The sequence below is a fragment of the Dermacentor variabilis genome, chromosome 3 (assembly GCF_050947875.1).
Source record: "Dermacentor variabilis isolate Ectoservices chromosome 3, ASM5094787v1, whole genome shotgun sequence".
Lineage (NCBI taxonomy): Eukaryota > Metazoa > Arthropoda > Arachnida > Ixodida > Ixodidae > Dermacentor > Dermacentor variabilis.
Genome location: NC_134570.1, coordinates 24,679,745 through 24,699,713, shown reverse-complemented (window position 1 = coordinate 24,699,713; position 19,969 = coordinate 24,679,745). Strand labels below are relative to the sequence as shown.

Below are 19,969 nucleotides of genomic sequence, written 5' to 3'. Positions count from 1 at the left end.
TATCAAGTACGCACGCACGGCGTGGCTCGGCACCCGCGGTGCGCCTTCGCGCCTGCGTGACAAGTTTCCGATCGGGGGGCGTGCGTCGCCCTGATCGGCTCATCGGCTCGCGAGAAGCGGGCGACGGCTGTTTCACGACTTTTAACGACCGCTTGATATCTCTCGCTCGGTGGGCCAGCCCACGTACGGACGCGTGGTGACGGTGCCAGGGCGCGTTGCCAGCGGATCGCGATTGCTGATCTGCGCGGCGCTCGCGCGACCCGCGAGAACCGTGCGCTTGCAGGACACCGGATCACGCGTGCACCGCCTTTGTGTTGCAGCATAATATAACACTCGCGCGGTGCTTCATGGCTGCACTGGTCGATCACGTCAAAGTCTGTGAAATAGCGGCGCCACGGGCAGGGACGCAGACGAACGTTTCAGTGACCCCTCCATGTGTATATACGACGCCCGGTCGAGAACGATCGCTCAGCTGTATGGAGCGAGGCGACAGCTGTGCTGTGCCTCCGTATCTCATTATTAAATTTAAAGGCTTCAACTAAGAACTATAGTGCGATTAAGTACACTCCAGACGATATAGAAGTACATTATTTTGCCCCATGCAGCATGCTTGAATCTCAAAGAACCGGTGCCAGTGCGCAGATCCGCCACGAGAAATATATTGACAGTCTTGAATATGAAAATACAAAGTTGCTCAATCATGCTCACACATGTCACGCCAAGCTGATCGAAGGTCATGCCATGGGTCCATCCAGGTGTGGATATAGGATCTGCGTTAAATTCCCGGCGCTTGGATCGGTCTAAGCAATACATGATAAGGATCAAAGCTGTATCATATATACAGATATTTTTCAAACCTCACAATTTAAATGTCGGAATCGCTGCAGCAGAGCCCCTTCCACGGATCAACGGCCACTCCATGCAGTCGCTCGATAAGTGGCTCTCATATATTCGGCAAAGGTTACGTGTCATCAGCAAAGACGCTTGCCAATTGCGTGACCGCGCAGAGTTGGCCGAAAGTGGAATTCTCCGTCCAGCCACTTTGGTGGCATTATATGAAAAACACGCGACTGGCATCCGCGTGAGCGCGTCGTCCGTTTCTCATCTCAGGCGCCGCCTCAGTCAAGGTCACCTTTCTATTATGGAGACATAGGACAGCGGTCGCGACCCTCAGGACCAGAAGCGTTTTCTTCTGTATATGTTTGCTACCTCAATAAGGACAGTGTCCGCATACATTGAACGGCTCGCAAAACGACCTTAAGTGGACAATGCCCCTCCACTGGACGCCATTTTCAGGTCGATGTGACTTCGCACGCGTCTATACCCTGTATGGGGGGCTGGCGTATCAACGCGTCTTCACGGCCTTTATTTGCACTTGCGAAGCTGCGTTTTTTCACACGTGTAACGACCTCATGCAGGCTTTAGGACATTTATTTATTTTTCTCGAAGTGTGTATGGCAAACTTTTGGTGTTGAAATGAGCGTTTTTCGTCCTCTGTGAAAGTGTCGTATACGCGCACCTATATTGTTTTCCAATCTCCCCATTTTTAACTTACATGCGGGGCCGGTGTTTCCATTTCCTGTACGCTTTCTTGGCGTAAAGCTTTAATTGGGTCCGATTAAAAAAAAATCAGCGCCTGCCTGTACAACTTGATCTATATATGCAAGGTTCTCTCGATAAAGGACAGCACAAATACAGCATAGCGTCCGCATCGGCCGTCGCTTATAAGCTGCAGTTCAAGTGCTGTTCTGGCGAAGCAACGGCACGTCGAGAGGACTAACACTACAGTGACGTTGGGCCAGGAAATGCTGATACGCGTGTCTGCTATTGATTGTCGGTACGCGCAGGATATGTAGAAATGCTGTTGAATATAAGTCCCTCGTTAATTAATGCTCTTGGAAGGCGATGCACTGCAATCCTGTACCAGACATTTACCGCTCCATGAGAGCTCGAATCCGTGTCTTGCAAGCTCGAGTGAGAGGAAAGTGCTTACCGTTTACAAAGATCACCAGCTGTTTACACTGAAACTGCTTTGGGTTTGCTTTGGATTTCAAATGAGATATTGCTGAATGTCGCAAAAGACTTTTCTAGGAGTCATCTGACTTGCTGCTCTATATAGCGGGTACTGCGCGGGGAGTTCATCTTGGAAAGAAATAGCGCGCGACGAGGACCACAGATAATACTAGAGAAGGTAAATTTTGTGCGTGTGTCACTTATACATGCGCCTCGTGACTCATCGTGCCACGTGATGATATCGTGTACTGAAAGTTTGAGCACTAGCATTTTGCACGTATATACGTCTTGCACTGACTTCAAAAACTGAGTTGTTAGCGACGCTGTTAGTATATTGTCTATCTCTTATGTGCCTTTCTCTTTTGTTTAATGTTTTCTTGCACCTCAGCGTCCCTGCATGAACGACGAAGCGGTGTACATAATCATGCAAGTGTGCGCGTCTATTTGAACGTGTATACATGTAAAACATCTAAAACATGTACAAGCGAAGGAGCAAGATGCGACGAAATGTGATGGAGGGCGCCAGAGAGAGAGAGAGAGAGAGCGGGAGGATCCGCGACTCGTGTGTTCAGTGCCACACGTGTGCGTCAAAACCAAGTCATCTATTTTTTAGGTATATAATGGACCAGCTCATCCAGCGTGGTCTCCTTCGGTCTGCAACAAGCTCCATTTCACAAGTTGTGGTGTGGGCATGGCTACATTCCGCGCCATAAATATCTTCAGTTGCCCCCGAAATGTGAGCACATGCGACGCAGGTTTTAGACGGCGTCGCCCTCGCTCTATATACACGGTGCAGGCGATACCGCGCTCGCAACGTGCTCAGTCGATGGTGCGTCTCCCAGGTACACCACAGGGAATCTTTAACGCGACCGCCTTAAGCAATGGCTCCGTGTCGCAGAAAATATACGGTGTCGACGTCGGCGTCCCCGAGAGCGAAAATTCCCGCATATGTTTAGGTATACGTATATGCCACGCCTTGCTATATAACATGCGGTATGTGCGGGTTTATTGCCACACCATTCTATCATTAAAAGTGCTCATACCTTGTCTTACATTATTGGCAATGTTATTCCCTGGAATTTTGATAATGACAGCCCGCAAACAAATGTCACGAAACAAAACGCTAACACCGCAGGCCTTTTATGTTAATTCTTCTCAGAATTAGATATTAAAAGTGCGAAACAATAACAGTAACCTGAAAAATTATGTAATTTTGGGGGGCGCGGCTGTGTACTACCTACGGGATCGGCCTCCGCAAGAGGCCGCGTTTCTACCGGAAAGCTCGCCTTCATGCATAGCATTCGCCGCCAGCGCTTCCCGGTAAACATTACGGTTACATAAGCTGCAGTTACCGGGATGCGAGGAGCAGTCAGGCATCTTTGAATGCTATCGTGTTCCACTCTTAGAGGCGAAGCTTAAACGCGTGCTCAAACTTTAACGCGCGTGAAGGGCCCCGTGCCGCAGGAAATACGGTGTCGGCGTCCTGCGTCGACCGTCTTTTCGCACAAGATCCTACCGAACGATGCATTGCCAACCACGCATTGCAAACCACGCAGGTCCTCCCATGTAGCACAAGCTTACTAAACCACTTGAGTCTCTCGAAAATAGAATGCGTCAGAAAAATCGTAAAGTGCGACTTGCACACGTACGACCTATACGGACATCCTAACGTCGGATTGTAATTTGAATATACGGTAAAATATAATTCTGTTACGCGGAAGCTCAAACACAAAACCGTTTTCCAGGGTTTCCAGCACTCAGAGAGCGGCGCGCCCGGTTCCTGGCAGCACCTCCAGATGGTGCCCGATCACCTCTGGGCATCGCGGCCAACGGAAGAGGACGCATTTCTCGCAGAAAGCTCGCCTTCGTGCCTTACACCGTGCCTTTGTGCATAGCGTCCGCCGACAGCGTTTCCCGATCAACATTACGGTTACATAAGCTGCAGTTGCCGGGAAGCGTTAGAAGCAGTCAGGGATCTTCGAATGCTATCGCCTTCCACTCTTGAAGCTTAAGCGTCCTCCAATTGTTTCTTTTTTATTATTATTATTTGCAGTATGGGGAACGAATTGGTTGCGTTGGCTTCGGCTTCCGTTTGCATTCTCTTTGGCTACATTTCTCAATCTCGCTGACCGGCGGATTTTTTTCGACTACACCCTCCAGAAGCGATGATGTGAAACATTATTGGATCAATCATTCCATGCTCAAAACGTTTCAGACAACTCGCGCAAGTGCAACACGTTCTACAGAACCGCACACCCACAGAAACTCCACGTATACACACAAAACCCTAAATCACGCCGCTGTAGTATACTATCACTGGTGTCTCGTTACTGTGGACTGTCGCTGTTCCGGGGGCGTCAAGGCTTTTGGTGAGCGCCTGCTTTCGTTAGACCAACTGACTGCAGAGTCGAAATCGAGAGCGCTCACGGGATATCGGCTAAATTTCGCATAGAATGTGACCGCAATGATCAGTCTTATCAAGTCGTACCATAGCCACTGAAGCCAATACTGGTCACCAGATTCGATTCGGCATTGATGACCGCTACAAAAGCCTATAGAGACAAGCCCGTGAATCGAAGGAGGGTCATTCGCCTTCCGAGGACGAGAAAGGAGAGAAAGGAGACGCGGACACGCACAACAAACGCTATAGATGGGGGCCCGTGCCGGGCATCGCGCGAGCAGGCTCGCTCGTGACGCGTCCCCGCCTCTGTTCAACGCCGTGTCCACGACGTGTACATCTACGCGCGTACAACTGCGTACAAGGACCGATCTGGTGAGGCGGTGGCGGCGCGCTCGCGTCGCGTGCTCGCAGGACCTTCGCCGTCACGCGGTGGTTCACACCAAGCAGCCATCCGCCAGCGTTCTTTTCTTGTTTGTCGATCCAAGCAGGCACTTTACGGGCAGGAAAAAAGAAGAAAAAGGGACTCCACGCTTCGGCGCGCGGCCGCTTAGTGCGCGCCCTGCGTGGCGTTATGGCACCCTCCTCTGACAGTGTATGTATACACCCCCACGATGGCCCCCGAGTTCCTGCTCCGCGCGCGCGCGAGTCGATCTAACCGGGCTGGACGGGCGGAGCTGTTCCTCCAGCGAACGCGCCTCTCTCGAGCAGCCATGGAGCCAGCCAGCCACGCGTGCACTGCTCACGTATAACTCCGCGTCACGGTCTAAAATCACCCGCGCGCGCCGCAGTTCACAGACGGTGTTACTTGTGAGTGTGTGTACGCACATTTTCGCCCGCGAAGTCACTCGCTGCCGGCTCTCCTCTTCCAGAACGTAAGCGCGAGAGTAACAAGGAGCCGCCTGTGTCGCAAGGCGGAAAAGCGCGCCCCGCACCAGGACGCCCGTGTGCGCATTACACCAACAACGGGGGCGACAATCTCCTCTCGCGCTCACCGATGGCTGAATGGAACGAAGCACGCGCGCTTTCGGTTCGTCGCACATAACGCGCGAACACGGCGCTGTGCCTGGATGTCGTCAGGAGGCAGCAACAGTATAGAATTTTCTTTGATCCTGTTCCAGTCACTGAATAAGTCGAAATGTGAAAGAAAGAGTCGTTTCGAGATGCTTTCAAAAAAGTCGCGGTTCCGGCGGCAAGGCGAAGCATCGATTGCGCCTACGCTGCTGTACGAAGTATGGATAGTACTTTTATCGGTCGTATAAACATAGAAACATTCGCTTACTAACTGAATTAACAAGCTTGTTGTCAGCGCGCACGAGCCGACATGAACACGTCACACTCGATGAGCGTGGGCACTCGCTGTCAAAACGCTGGTGTGAGTAGCGAGGCAGCAGCAGCGAGCGAAGTGACCTTGTGGTCTATCGGTTCAAATCAAGAGCGGCGAGAACACAGCGAGCCGACTGCAGATCACTTTCAAGATAGGGAGCAGGCGACAAGAATAGAAAGGCCACTGTATAGCATTTGTACAAATTTTACTGACACAAGTTATAGAAACACGAAGCGCACACACGCCTGTATCCCATAATTCACACACCGTGTATTGGTTGAAGAAACTTCCTTTTGTTCAGTTAACAAACCTATTATTATTATTATTATTATTATTATTATTATTATTATTATAATCATCATCAACAGAGTGTTTTTTATGTAATGATATTGTTTTCGGTTAGGATTAGAACTGTTAGTCCGAAATTCTGCACACCTGTCTAGTGTTGGACATTCGACAAATCTGTATGACAGCATAAACGCCTTGTGATTGGTAAGAATAAAACCTCCCTTTCTTCTTCAATATGACCCACGTCATCAATGCATAGATCATGAACTGTACATAATCTACGTGCGTTTATATATGCAATCACGATATATACGTCAAGAAAAGTTGTATACCATCGAGGCAGCAGCGATCCGTGTACTATATATGCCCAGACTCAACCATGAATTCGCAGAATGCGAGAGACAACACAGCGCCTTGGCACCGAGGCGATGTCCGTACATCCCGCCTTTTGGCAAAATTAAGGCATGGCGAATCACATATTGTTCGAATAGGTCACTTTTAAACCGTCCGAGCTTTTAATCTAGAAGCTTAGTACAAGCGCTGTTTACGGAGACCCTCGCATGCTTCCGGTTTTGTTTTCAGAGGCGTAAAGCGGGCAAGAAAGCAGATGTCCAGTTGAAGTACTATATAGAGCAAATCTGAAGCTTTCATCAGCTTTCCTGTGCAGCTAAACATAATATTACGAATCAATTCCGCCGCATATTACACGGAAAATTATAAGTACCTCCGCTCGATAAGAACGTCCTACGCGTTTCTCTTGTGGGAAGACGTGTGGTTTAAGATCTCCCACATTATTACTCGTGAATCGAACATAGATGAAATCACTGAACGCCGCTGGTCCGATCATTTCTTGTTCGAGCGCTGGCTCGAGCGCGCGGAGCTGCGTGCTTAGGCGCCACTTCGTTATCGTCGATTGAACGCTGATGGCTCGCCATACTCTAGCTTGAAAACGCCGAAGGCGGCCCCATCTCGCCAGTTGAACCAACACGCTTTTATTTTATTTTTTTCTGGCGTAGTACAGCGATAAGACGCACGATCAGGAGGATCCTTGGGGCGCATGCTCGCTGCTGTAGGTTCCTCGCCCCTGCCGCTATACATGTGCTCGCTGAACCGTTATATACAGGAGCTGGCGTCGGCCAACAACGTCTGCGCCGAACGTTGTTCTCTCCGTTTTTCCAATTCCGCCGTAACCTGAGCGTTGGACGCCCGAGTTGCAAAACGCGTTCTCGGCTGCGCGTCTCCGCAGCGCGCGCGTTCGTGTCTCGGCGCACCTGCAGCCTCGGCGGAGCGCGCGCCGCGACGAGGTGTCCGGCCGTACCCGCCCACACATAATTTATGCGTCGCTCGGTTTGTCGTGCGGGCCGGCGCGACGCTCGGGCAACGCCGGCGGCGAAGCGGTCGCGCGGAACCAGGTGAGTGTGCCGATTGTTCCGCCCCGCATGTGATTATGTGCGCGGCGGCGGCGCCTAATGAAACCGCGCGCGGAGCTCACGCTCGCGGCCGCCATTAGGCACGCTCGGACGCCGAGCCGCGTCGAGGCTGCCGCTCGTTCTTTCGGCGTCGTCGTCTTCCGGTTCGCCCCGAGTCCCAACGTGATGCGTGCCGCAGAAGCAGCGGTGCTTGAAGGTGCCATCATCGCCCTCTAGCAACGCTCCGCACGCGCGCGCTAGCCCCTGTTGCAAGGACGGTCGACGCGCATGCGCCGCGTACAGGCACTCCTTTGCGAAAGGAAGAACACTGTGTTTTCTCGTGAAGCTATATAGGCACAACTGTGAGGCGACATGGTCGTAGGCTATTTCTAAAATGGTAAATGGTAGGGACCTCTGGTAGTCAGAAGGAAAGTAAGCACGCACGAGTGACATCTATGCGATCGTATACGAAACGTGCTCGTTAGTATCGATGTGCGCGCCGCTACATAGGGGAAGGCGTTACCCCTGCGTTGACGGCTTGAGGTGATGGCAAGCCGATGACACGAAGCAAGCAGCACGACACAAGATGACACAAGCAGCACGAAGGTTATTCTTTTCGCAGCAGTCGTACAGATGTATATACGTTCTTGGTTTTCAATCGATGGTGGTTAAGATCTTGCAAGCGGCCAATAACAAAATTCTTCCTATAGATCCACAAATGACAGAGGGAGCTTATACGTACAGAAGAGGAGTGTGTGAGAAATCTCAACTCTTGACAAGTTAATTACAGACACAACGCGCATCTACGGAAGCATAGGAAAGCTTTCAAATCAACAGCGCGACCTGTAGGTTCAACGTTGTAGCAATACAGGGCAGCAGGGGAAATATGTCCGTATCCAATAATACACCCAACGCAGCAACCAACGCCGGACACTTATATAGCCAAAAAACAAACATCTGTCGGTTCCGTATCCCTCCACAAAGTCCTTATAACGTCGTATAATGATTCCAGTTAAGCACTCGGAGAAAGAGCGACTCGTGTTTCTTGCCATAGAAAACTTATCTCTGGTGTTAGCGGCCTGGGCGTTCGGAAACTTGACTATCGGCTGCTAAACATAGCGCATGTGTATATATATTCGCTACACTTAAGTTTGATCGGTGACACCTCGCGACTCCGTCCCTTTCCCATCCAAAAGGGACGCCGGGCAGCCGTGGCGCAGGCGTATCGCAACATCTGCTGATTGTTGCTCTACATGTGTCACTCAGGCGTGACCTTTCCTTCTCGGTTGAGAACAGAACAATAGCGAGTAGCGTGGTGACGGGTTAACTCTAGCTATAGAAATAAAAGCATGAAACTTTCGCGGTAACGCGCACAGAAAGAAAGCATACGTATAGCCCTGGGGGACGACGAAGCGCTGTAAAAGAAGCAGTTTAGCGCTATGGTGTAAGAAAATTAGTTACATGCGATCTGAAAGATACCGAGGTGGTTCTGGCAGCTTAGAGACAAAGAGGGAGCTCTCTATTTAAAAGCACATAGATTTGCTGGAGTGGAAGTATTAACATCACACACACACACACACACACACACACACACACACACACACACACACACACACACACACACACACACACACACACACACATATATATATATATATATATATATATATATATATATATATATATATATATATATATATATATATATATGTTTATATACACGCAAACTTAATATTTTCACTTCAGCTCTGATGCTGACTTGCAGTTAAGCTCTTAATAATGAACTTTATGTGTGCTTCCTAGCGCCTAAACGAAGTTTTTTCGGTTGGGTCGGTTTAGCTGCTGGCATGTAGAAATGAGCAGGTTGGAAGGGACACGCTTTCGGCGCTATCACCGCCTCACTTTTCGTGAGAGGCAGGAGGGAAAATTTACGCACGCAACCACTACCGTGCAACAGCTACAGAAACGAAATTACGCACTCGGCAGTATATAGGTTAACAAAAATACCGATAACCAACGTCAAACTCTCCAGTGGGCCTTGAATAGACTGGACGATAGGCCATTCACAGAAGCAAAGATCTTGGGAGCCTGGCCTCACAGTTCATTAGCCTGGAAAGCCATTGGCGCGCTTCTGCAGTACCTGAAGGCAACAAGCTTGATTGCCCGGCTGTAGACATCCAGCACCTAACTTTGTGCATGTGAAAGTGCGATATAGACTCATATTTTCGCTCTCTCTCTTCGCTCCCCATCCCGCCTCCTCACGTGTAAGGGTAGCAAACTGGACTCAGTCTACTTAACCTGCCTGCCTTTCGTCCCTCTCCCCCTCCTCCCTCCTCTCTCTCTCTCTCTCTCTCTCTCTCTCTCTCTCTCTCTCTCTCTCTCCGATAAGTAATGATCACGTCACAGACGTTGAATAGAAATAGGGAGATATGTCTGCGCGGTTGAAGCTGCTCATCTCTGGACATACATGTTCGAAGCGTTTAGCTATACACGGTAGCCCGTATCGGTTTCGTTTGCAAATCGAACGTGCAGTGTATACCTTCGCGTTACACATTTACGGCTGCGCATTGCTCGGATGGCATGTCTCCGCGTTAGCGCGGCATACACGCTACCGAAAAGTTCTGTCCCCACAGAGCTTGTCGACAAGTGGATTCGCCAGTGTGAATAAAGAGTGTCGCAATAGCGAGGGGCAAATATAAACACAGCTGTTAATTGGAAGTTTCTCTCTCTCTCTCTCTCTCTCTCTCTCTCTCTCTCTCTCTCTCTCTCTCTCTCTCTCACTTTCATGAAGAACGCTACCAACTTGGTTCTCCCGTGTGCTTTCAATTTGTTGCTGGCTTAATTAAGCGCACCACGACATTTACCACGTCACGTGGGAGTGGAGTTGATGTGTTTCAACACGTCTGTGGATCATCAAGAAAACACTCATTACACCCCGAGCATGGACTGGTTCCCAATGTGAAGGACAAGCTCGTGAACTCGCATGATCTGACCGCAGCGGGACCACTTGCCTTGACTGCAAAGTTTCATTCCCTTGAAAGCTGCTTCGTGCATTGCTGACTCACAAAGGTCCGCTAGATGACATTAAAATAAAAAAAAATGAGATAGACAGTCTCCAGAACAAGAAAGATGCACGTATAGAGAAGAAAAAAAGAAAAAGAAAGAAAAATGATAGACGCCAGCCAGCACACAGGAGCATCTGCATCAACCGGACGAAGCGAGTCTAATTAGTTTGTGATATTTGTTCAGTTATGGACAGCACAGAAATAAACGGCGCTAACAGGAAACATGCAGTGATGAAAAACGAGAGAATCGCACATGTCTCTACCCGCATTGCGATGCCATATATAGTGATAAGTTCGAATACTTTCTTTTATGAATACGATCGGTGCGCATGTGTTATTCAACGCCTTGCATACGGGAATGTTTCTTATAATAGTGCTTTACGAAATCTATCGTCATCGCACGCCGCGGAGTCAGCAAATTACTCGCACAGGACGGCGTTTCAGGTGAAACAACGGAACACTAAATGTGTACACGTTGAAGGTTTTGCCGGCATATACACTATAGACTCATGCACATCTCTTTCGCCGTTTTTCTTTGCGTCGACATGCCCTTCGTTATCGAGATGCTGACTTCGCTGACGATATCATACTTTTAGGATTCCTTTTTTTTTTCTTACGTTATCGCCATTTGCAACACCCACTACACGGTGCAGCAATGCCTATATTTACTAAGGCTAACTATATGCTTTCGCAAATTGTTAGTTTCAACTCGTCGGACATCGGGTGATCGAGTATACACCTGAACCCTGCCTGTACACTGAGCCCTATTCCCTCGCCGCCGTTGTGTATTGTATGCTTCTATTGTTCGATGAACGCATGAGCTCAGTTGGCTGCGCTATTGCGGCCAATGAATTCCTAGGGATTTTTTTTTTTACTTTGTTCGATTATAAAATGACTTTGTTGGTCAATCAGCTACTATGTTCCAAACTGATGTTGTTGGATTGTGGATTCTTCTTCCGAAACCAATCACAATGGAGAGAGAAAGCGTATTATACTTGAAAGGAAAAGTTAAGCTCTGGATTCTGTAATAATATTGCGGTCTCTCTCGTTTCATTGTGTGTGCAGTAACAAGGCGAACAAAAGGAAACAGTTTTGTACTTTTAGTAAAAGGCAGCGCTAACTCAGTTAGCCTCATACGTGCTGCAGTGGGTATACATACATTGTAGGATAGGCTCAGCCAAAAATGAAACGTGATCGATGGAGTAAGCGTTAACTTGAGCGTCACTTGTATTTTTTTTTATTCGGCTCTACTGTGAAACACCGGTTGCGCATGTAAACAGTTTTCCATGCCGTTCTGGCCGTAATATGTCACGCAGACGATAAAACTGCGCATATATAAATGAGGACTTTCCCGTGTGTCCACAATAAGCGAGAGTCACCTGCAGCAGTTTCGATCGCATTTACTCTCTCGCGCACTGCACACGAATGACACCGTATGTATTTTCACAAGCAAGCACGAAAGGTCACGTGGTATATACCTTTTAGTGTTCTGACAGCAACCATCACCGGCGAGCACAAAACATGAACTTTAGAGCAGCGCAGATTTCACGAGGCCTCGCTGTCGCCCCAAAAGTGCGCGCCCTGTCCTCGGAGCCGCGAATTAAGGCTGCACGCCGTGCGATGGACGGAAAGGACGCCGTGACCGAGGACGTAACTGTGTGCGGTTTGTCACATCATAGCGTTATTCTGGAGCTCTCATGCGACGTAACTATTTATTTGCTCCCACAATACACAACTTGCGATAAGTAAGTGTCGGCTTTTTGTCACCATGTACAAACACACGTACCATGGGCCAGTACTCACAAGAAAAGCTGGAAAATTTCGTAGGAGGAGATATAATATGAGCCATTCGTGATGTTGGACATGTTATTACCGAAGACGGCCGATGGGAGCTGTACTGTAGCACTTACGAACGGAAAGCTTGGTGAACCAGCAAAAAGCCATGACAACGCCTAAAAATGCGTTCTATGTGGTTGACACGTTGCTTTATTATTATTATTATTATTATTATTATTATTATTATTATTATTATTATTATTATTATTATTATTATTATTATTATTATTATTATTATTATTGTTGTTGTTGTTGTTCTTGTTGTTGTTGTTGTTGTTGTCATACCTACATTTGCCCGTAAGGAACCACTGAGGGCACGGGGTTTAGTTAGAACGTAAAATTGGCATAATGTCAAAATAGTAACACAAACAACGAAAATAAACATCAATATTTGTTGGATATACATAGTATTGGGTAATACAACATTATTGCTCTGCAGCATCCAGCTTGAAGGAATTAGACGGAACAGTGACGCCTCAGGATAACATTGACTCATGCGTTATGTGTGAAGTATATATGCATGAACTCACCTCTACGATTTAAACTGGGCGTTAGCACAGGAAGCCCTTTAGAAAGCGCATAGTTATCAAATAACGGTACTTTCACACCGAAAACTATACGGGACATGTACTGGGTCACTATAAAGTACGAAACCGTTGTTATCGTCGCATTATCCGGTTGGACAAGGAAAATACTTCGCAGACTAACGAGAATGTCGAAAATCGTAACAAGGTCGGCCTGTCGTTGTTTCGTTCTCATTAAAGGATCCCCACGCTACAATAACGCGCTTTAAAAGCAACTAGCCTCGTCTGCATCAATAGGCGCCACACGTGTATGAGTCACAGCAGTTCGACCTAAAGTTCGACCTAGGGATTGGTATTTGTATTCGGCACAACCAACATGTATACTTGGCGCGCGCTGCGCTGTTACTTCTGTCAAAACATCAACGGAGGGGAAAAAACAGAAAAAGAAACTTTCTAACGCGAATATCATCCCGTCATTAGAGCGACGATTAACCTCACCCGCGATCAGCGGTCATTCCTATAACGCCGATGGTTATCTCCGTTAACAGGAAAGTCAAGGTGTGGGCCGTGTTTCGCATTATATCGTCACGCCCAAGAGCGACAAGGTTTCACAATGTCCAACGCGCCAAGTTTTTTTAGGTGCGGGCCAACCAGGTGAGCCACGCTGCGGCGTGGCTTCGCAAAAGTCCTTCCAAGTCACGAACTCTCGATCACGAATTGCGGGGAAATTACAGATCCGGCTCGACGAATAAGCATTGGAAGGCGAAAGCCAATCACCCGTGTATTCTAAATAGCGCTCTTGCGTACTAACGTGAACAATTCTGCGCCGGACAAGCGGCGACCAATTAATGTCGCCCTCTCCGCTGACCGTGGGACGTCGCCACGACCCGCTCGGTGCAGATTACCTCGGTATAGGCGGCGCCGTCAATATCCATGGCAAGAAACCACCGTGCTGCCACTTTTTCACACTTCATGATACAAACTAACCTCGTGCGGTGAAAGAAACACGAATGGCGGCGAGTCGACGACGTGCGCGTGCTTAATTGCAATATAGCAGTGTGCACCGTTTATACACTGCAGGGTTTATACATAGGCGCCGGCTACATAGCGTTTGCGACCGCGCAATGCCTGACACGTGCGCGCAGGAGCTACTTAGCAGTTGGCACGTTGGCCTCAACACCATGCGATGAGTCGTGAAGTCTGAAGGCTTTCTCGTCAATACCAGCCCGAACTGGCGGCGACTGTTCACGCGGTCGACATATATGTGCATACAGTGAGTCAGCTTCTCTTGCTATGTTGCATACAGTCACGCGTGCTCAGTCGTCGTCATCGTGTCCACATTTCTAGGCCCGTATTCGCAACAAGCGCTTACTCTATAATTATAATTATTACTCTTACTCTTGAGGAAAATTACAGCCAGTGCTGACGCTGGACATATAATTATCAAAGGCGACCGGTCAATGCCAAATAACACTTACGAACGGCTTTGTGAATCAGGCCTCTGAAAACTGAAGCGATGCTTTTTTACTTCTTTCTTTCTTTTGTCGCGCGTCGCTAACCAACGCTGCCACGGTAGAGGATCGCTTAACCCGGTTCCATAGCATCTGGCATCGAGTATATACGTGCACTACAGAAACTGGCGGACTTCCTGAAAAGCGCATAGCGGCGGCGCGGAGGTACATTGCAGAGAAAAATCAAATGAACTAGAAAAAAAAACATGCTTCGTCTGATGCCTGTTTTGCGAATTGTTGTGTATACATGGGGTGACTCCAGAGAGCGTTCGCTTGCGAAAGAAAAGTAATGCTTCAGATTATACGCCTTACGTGCGACCATCTATCCACCTCAACTTAACAACGTATCAGTCATCAAAAACAAAACACTAAATATGTAACGTTGTGGATATCTCAACGATAAGTGTTGAGCGAACTTTCGCAGCGTTATCCAGATAAAACATGCAATGTATCCGCGGAAGCGATCGGTCAACCTATAGCGTAAACTGCATCGGATCTTTGCCGCGCATTTATTTATACGACTGCACGTGCTCGTCGGAAAGTATACAACGAAGTTAGTAAAACGACTAAATAATAAAGAAACTGAACTGTACCAAGTTCTTTCGCTATATACGTTTCACGGATACATTTTTTTTCCCTTCTGTATTAATATGAGTGCAAAAATTACACGGTCCATAGTTATAGAATCTACTGATACGCTTTTAATCTCTTTTGTATTAAGGAACCATATTACGCAACTTGTTCGGCTAACAGTTTTTCTTGGCACGCGAATGATATGGGAGCGCTTAAAGTGGACTGTACATACAGAAATGAGCCTCACTATCTCAAAGCGTTTCGGAATAAGTGAACAGCAAGGGCACTGGAATGGCAAAGCGAACGTGGCTGCTTTGAACACAACGTTCAATGTAGTTTCCTCTTTTGTCGTTCCTTATAGAATCCCGCTATCCGCCGCTATTGGCACAAGTTGTACGGAGAGAGGGAGAGCGCAGCCGCTGAGCCCTCTCGAAGAGCCCATAGGCTTATTCGACTCAACTAAGTTTATCTGCACCTATTAACGGTGCACTGTGCCTTCCATTCACCGGGGTACCCTTGCACCCCCGTGCTCTATAGGCAAGGTGCCGCATCGGCGCAGTGCACCCTTGCAGTGAGAGGGTGCAGGCCGGCGCACCATAACCGCGGCACCATCTGCACCTATTCGTTTGTGGTGCCGCGCACCTTTGCTGAATCGAACAAACCCAATAGGTTGCACCGGCCCAAGAACTGCCACGCGCGGATCCTTAAGAAAACACGTATCGATGTACGCAAAGTAAATATTAAGAGGGATGACGACTTTAAAGGGACACAACGAGAAGCACTAAGCTCAACTCAATGGAGTTTTCCTCCAGAACTCCACTTTCGTTAATTTCGCCGGAATACATCGATTAGTAGTATGGAGAAAATGAAGGTCAAAGTTCTACTGCTCGAATTTCGCGCCGGAATGCCAGCGCCGGTAGGCGAGTTTGACGTCGCGGATTGCAAAGTATCTTTTCGTATTTGGGGCGTCGCGGGTTAAGTAATAGTTCTCGAAACTTGCTAAGGTCACTCTTTGACTGCTCTAGAATACGATGTAGTCTACCCTTAGCGACAAAAAGTTAGCTAGGCTAGAACAGACGTCATCACGTCACGGTGCTATAATGCGGGAACTTCAAGGCGACATCACCACATGTCTTTATCGTTTGGGCCTTTTCTGAATTACTAAAGCTGCTACAGTGTTAACAGTGGCTTCGTTGGTATTCCAGAAAGATAAATCACTGACACCGTCAAATAATTTTTTTGTTTAGTGCCAATTTAATGAGAAGCCGGAGATGTTAAGCTGGCTAATTGCCTGACAAGCTATATGTTTGTGCTGGGTGAGGACTATTTTATACACAGTGATCAAAAACGCACAAACGTGCGTAATACGAACGTGCATATAAAGCCGCTGGGTCTATTCACTAAGTCTCACTGCGATATTTAGAGCTTCGAAAAGCCAGAGAATACAGTGCAGAGGAGAGTCCAAGGAACTAAAGAAAAAAAAAAAAAGAAGAAGAAGAAACACATGCTTCGTCTGAGGTTGGTAAATTAAAACTGAATGATTGCCTTCGCGACATTCGTATTAACAGCCCGATATTAATAGATTTGTGGTGAGACGTCTAGCATTACGTGTACCTCTGCACTTCACTGCATACCTGCAGTGTATACTTTCGTTGTGATTGTTTCTGTGAAACACTTTATGCTGCGAAGATAGGGCGAGAAACGTACACAGTGTGAAGCGCTAAATTTTTTTCTTGGGGGGGGGGGGGGACACTTTACGAATGCGTTCACGTAGTGTAAATGTGGCTATTTGACAACTGTCCGGACGCGTGGGAATGAGCTTTGCGGCTATGGAGAACATATCGTAACAATGAGTGCGGCAGAAATGACATGACGCGTTGACATGACGCGTAAAAAGAAAGTTGCACTTGTGATAATAAACGACGAGTCTATTAAAACTGCACCATGGTGGGAAGCTGTTACCCAAACGTAATAACACTTATTGTTGTGTTTATACGAGCGTTTTCGCATGAGTAATATGTTGCGGACATCCCGACTCCGTCCTTCAATATGGAGTTCAACTATAGGGTATTACAGCGACGAACGATTGGTGTGCGTATAATCTGTCGCATTCATAGATGATGGAGCGACTTAATTGTATGACACATAGTACGGTGGCAACAAATTACCATATATCACAAATGTAACCGAGACGTCTTTCAACGAAGCTAGACTCTTTATTTGTTTTGCAACGAGAAATAGGCGAGAAATGTAGATAACTAATTATCACTGAAACATAGTCTAGTGTACATGTTGAAACGTAGGCAATTACTGATCGGCGTCGATAAGGCTGTCCGTGCGACTGTATTATAATGGAGTGCGTGCAAGCAGTAACGTACATTTAGGAAAGCTTAGTCAAGTCCTTTCGCAGATAACGTTACATTATGTCGTGCGAAAGTGGCGCTCAATCAACGCACAGAGTGCAAAGGCAGAGTGTGAAACGAGTGAATGAATATTTCAATACTGGACGGGCAGGCTGGAAAACGCTGTTGTGGAACGCTAGCAAAACCAGCCGACAGAAAGCCGCGGTCGTCTTCGCAGTAGTTACGCTCTCCCATTCAGCGTGGCGAGCTGAGCAGGCCACTAAAATTCCGAAACGAAACGGGCGTGCGCTTGGCGGATAAATGGGTGATGGTTCAATATCGTCCGAGTGCACGCAACGGGCTCTCGAAAGAAAACGCATCTAACAAGTGAACCATAGTAGCCGATGTTGACGATGGAGCCAGATGAGTGGTGTGCATGGTTAAAATAACGAAAACAGATATAGGAGTACCGGCCACCGCTTATTGGGGGGACGGAAGGAGGGTTACAAAGACTCCTAAACCTCTCACCTAAGTAACCGCATCTGTCGAACAGCGCACTTCTGCCACTAATTAAAGGACGAAGCACACACATGTGCAGCCGCAACGAGTCATCTGACAAGCTAGACAGCGTGCTCCCTTATTCCAGAACAGAGAACCGGCAGTGACAGCTCGGTATTGCGCGAGCGAAACTGCACCACGCTGTAGACCGCATAGCCACGGCTGAAGAGAAGCGGCTGACGAAGTCTCCAATTATAGCACTGTACGCGGGTGGCAACAAGGCGCTCGCACTCGCGACATGAGCGCGCGCGGCTCAAAAAGCGCACGCGACAGCGCGATTGAGCTCAGCATCAGCAGTACGCAACACGGGGTGGTGTCAATTGCACCGGTACCTGAGACGTCGGCGGACTCCTGCGGCGTGCGGCAGCGTTCGGGTCGCCCCTGGCGGCCGGCGGTGACTGCTTCGCTGAAGCCGTCCTCGGCGCGTTGCGGAGACACTCCGCCGGTGAGGGCCCCGGGGGAGCCCAGCGACCGCATCGACACCTTCGGTCCTTGAGCCCTCCAAGGGGGCTCCCTCTCTCTCCTCTTGCTGCCTCAACCCGGGCGCCGACACCGGCCACCGTTGTCCATCACAACCACCGTCTCCGAAACCACAACATTTCTCGGCAACACCGACGTTGGGTGTCCGACGACAGAGGCACAACCGTTGAAAAGCCCGCTCTTCGACGGCACCGATCGAAGACACCGCGACGTCCGCGCGGCCCGCGAAAAGTTACAACAGCAGAAGCAGCGCACGCGGTGGTGACCGAGTCACGGCGAGGCGTCGCTTCGCTGGCCAGCTGCTGCGGCGCGTCGTCTCCGAGGCGCGCATCGGCGAGGGTGGGGAGGTGTCCAGGCAGACTTTGGTGAGGCACGCAGAGCAGCAACAGCAGCGGACGGCACAGCCGGCTACATAGCGGGCGCCAGCGACACGTCTGTTTGTGTCGCCGCGATACCGGCCACACGGCTGCTGCCGCCGCAGACAGGCTTTCTCCTCTCTTTCTTCTCCTCTCTTGCTTTCTCCTCCTCTCTCCGCCGGTGACACGCGTAACTCTCTCTCATTTTTCTAGCATCCTCCTCCTCGCCGCGCGGCCGCAGACACGCAGCGAGCGAAGCGGCGGCAGCAGCGCGACAAGGCAGGTCCAACATCCGGGATTGGTTAGCGACCCGGTGTGCCTTCTTTCCTGTCGCCCCTCTCTCCACACTCGGACTGATGCCTCAGCGCTTGGCCGAGCGTCGCTAGCCGCTGGTGTCCAACGATCGGCGTGACTACCGCCGAAGTTCAGATGATCCCTTTCGCGTCGTTCCGGGCGGAAAGACGCGGCTGCGGGCAAGCAAATATAAACATATGCCGCTGGCGGATGATTCAGTGGGCGCGGTGGGTCCGCCTGAAAGGTATCGCGACACAAAGAAAGCGAGACGCGGTGTCACCATAGAGAAATGGCGTAACCATTAGGTTATATACGTGGGCGCACTTCCTGTTTAAAGATTACGGGACCGAATGTAGTACTTGAAAGTTCTGCTTGATGCGCTATACTGTTTATACGAAGCACAAAAACGAGACAGACACACATGTGTCTGTCTATCGCATGAAGAGGGTGCCAAACTATGCGCTAGCTTTCGATGTCTCATACGATTTGTAGCCTTCTTTCCTATCAGCCTGCATTAGCAACATTCACAATCGACAACTACTTCAATATCATTGCTTGGATCTGTATGTACACATTGGAACGTCTTATCTGTTACCTGTTTCCTTTTATTATTATTATTTCTTTCTCATTTTATTTTTATTTTTCCTTTTTTTCTACTCTCGCTGTCTGTCGTCTTTACAACCCCTATATCGTTCACCCCACTGCAGGGTAGCAAACCGGAGACTCGCCTCTAGTTAACCCCTCTGCCTTTCCTCTCTTTCTCTCTCTTACGTGCACATACCAATTCGTCACTAGGATAAATATAATTGTGGTTCGCTTATTAAATCAACTGCAACACTAGGCTGCTTGGAAGCTTGATCTTTGTTTCAACCGTACCGATTTCAATTCGTTCATTGGTACGGATCTCGATTTCTGATGTGAATTTGAGGAAACAATAGAAATTATTTTTCGTCTTTTCACCGCTACCAACATGATCTAGAAAACTTAGACAACCA

The 19,969-nt window shown here is 48.7% G+C and overlaps 1 protein-coding gene across 4 annotated transcripts in view; it reads right to left on the bottom strand.

The window, feature by feature from the left end:
* LOC142575307 (zinc finger protein basonuclin-2-like) overlaps nt 1-19,969 on the bottom strand; it is a 313,202-nt gene that overhangs the window by 26,156 nt on the left and 267,077 nt on the right. Inside the window, exon 1 of one of the 4 annotated variants that reach the window (XM_075684558.1) lies at nt 18,177-18,787. The exons of the other annotated variants lie outside the window; for them this stretch is intronic. Coding sequence (XP_075540673.1) covers nt 18,177-18,321 — 145 coding nt within the window. The 5' untranslated portion in view covers nt 18,322-18,787. Of the gene's footprint in view, nt 1-18,176; nt 18,788-19,969 lie in introns of those variants that run through there. 4 annotated transcript variants of the gene reach the window in all.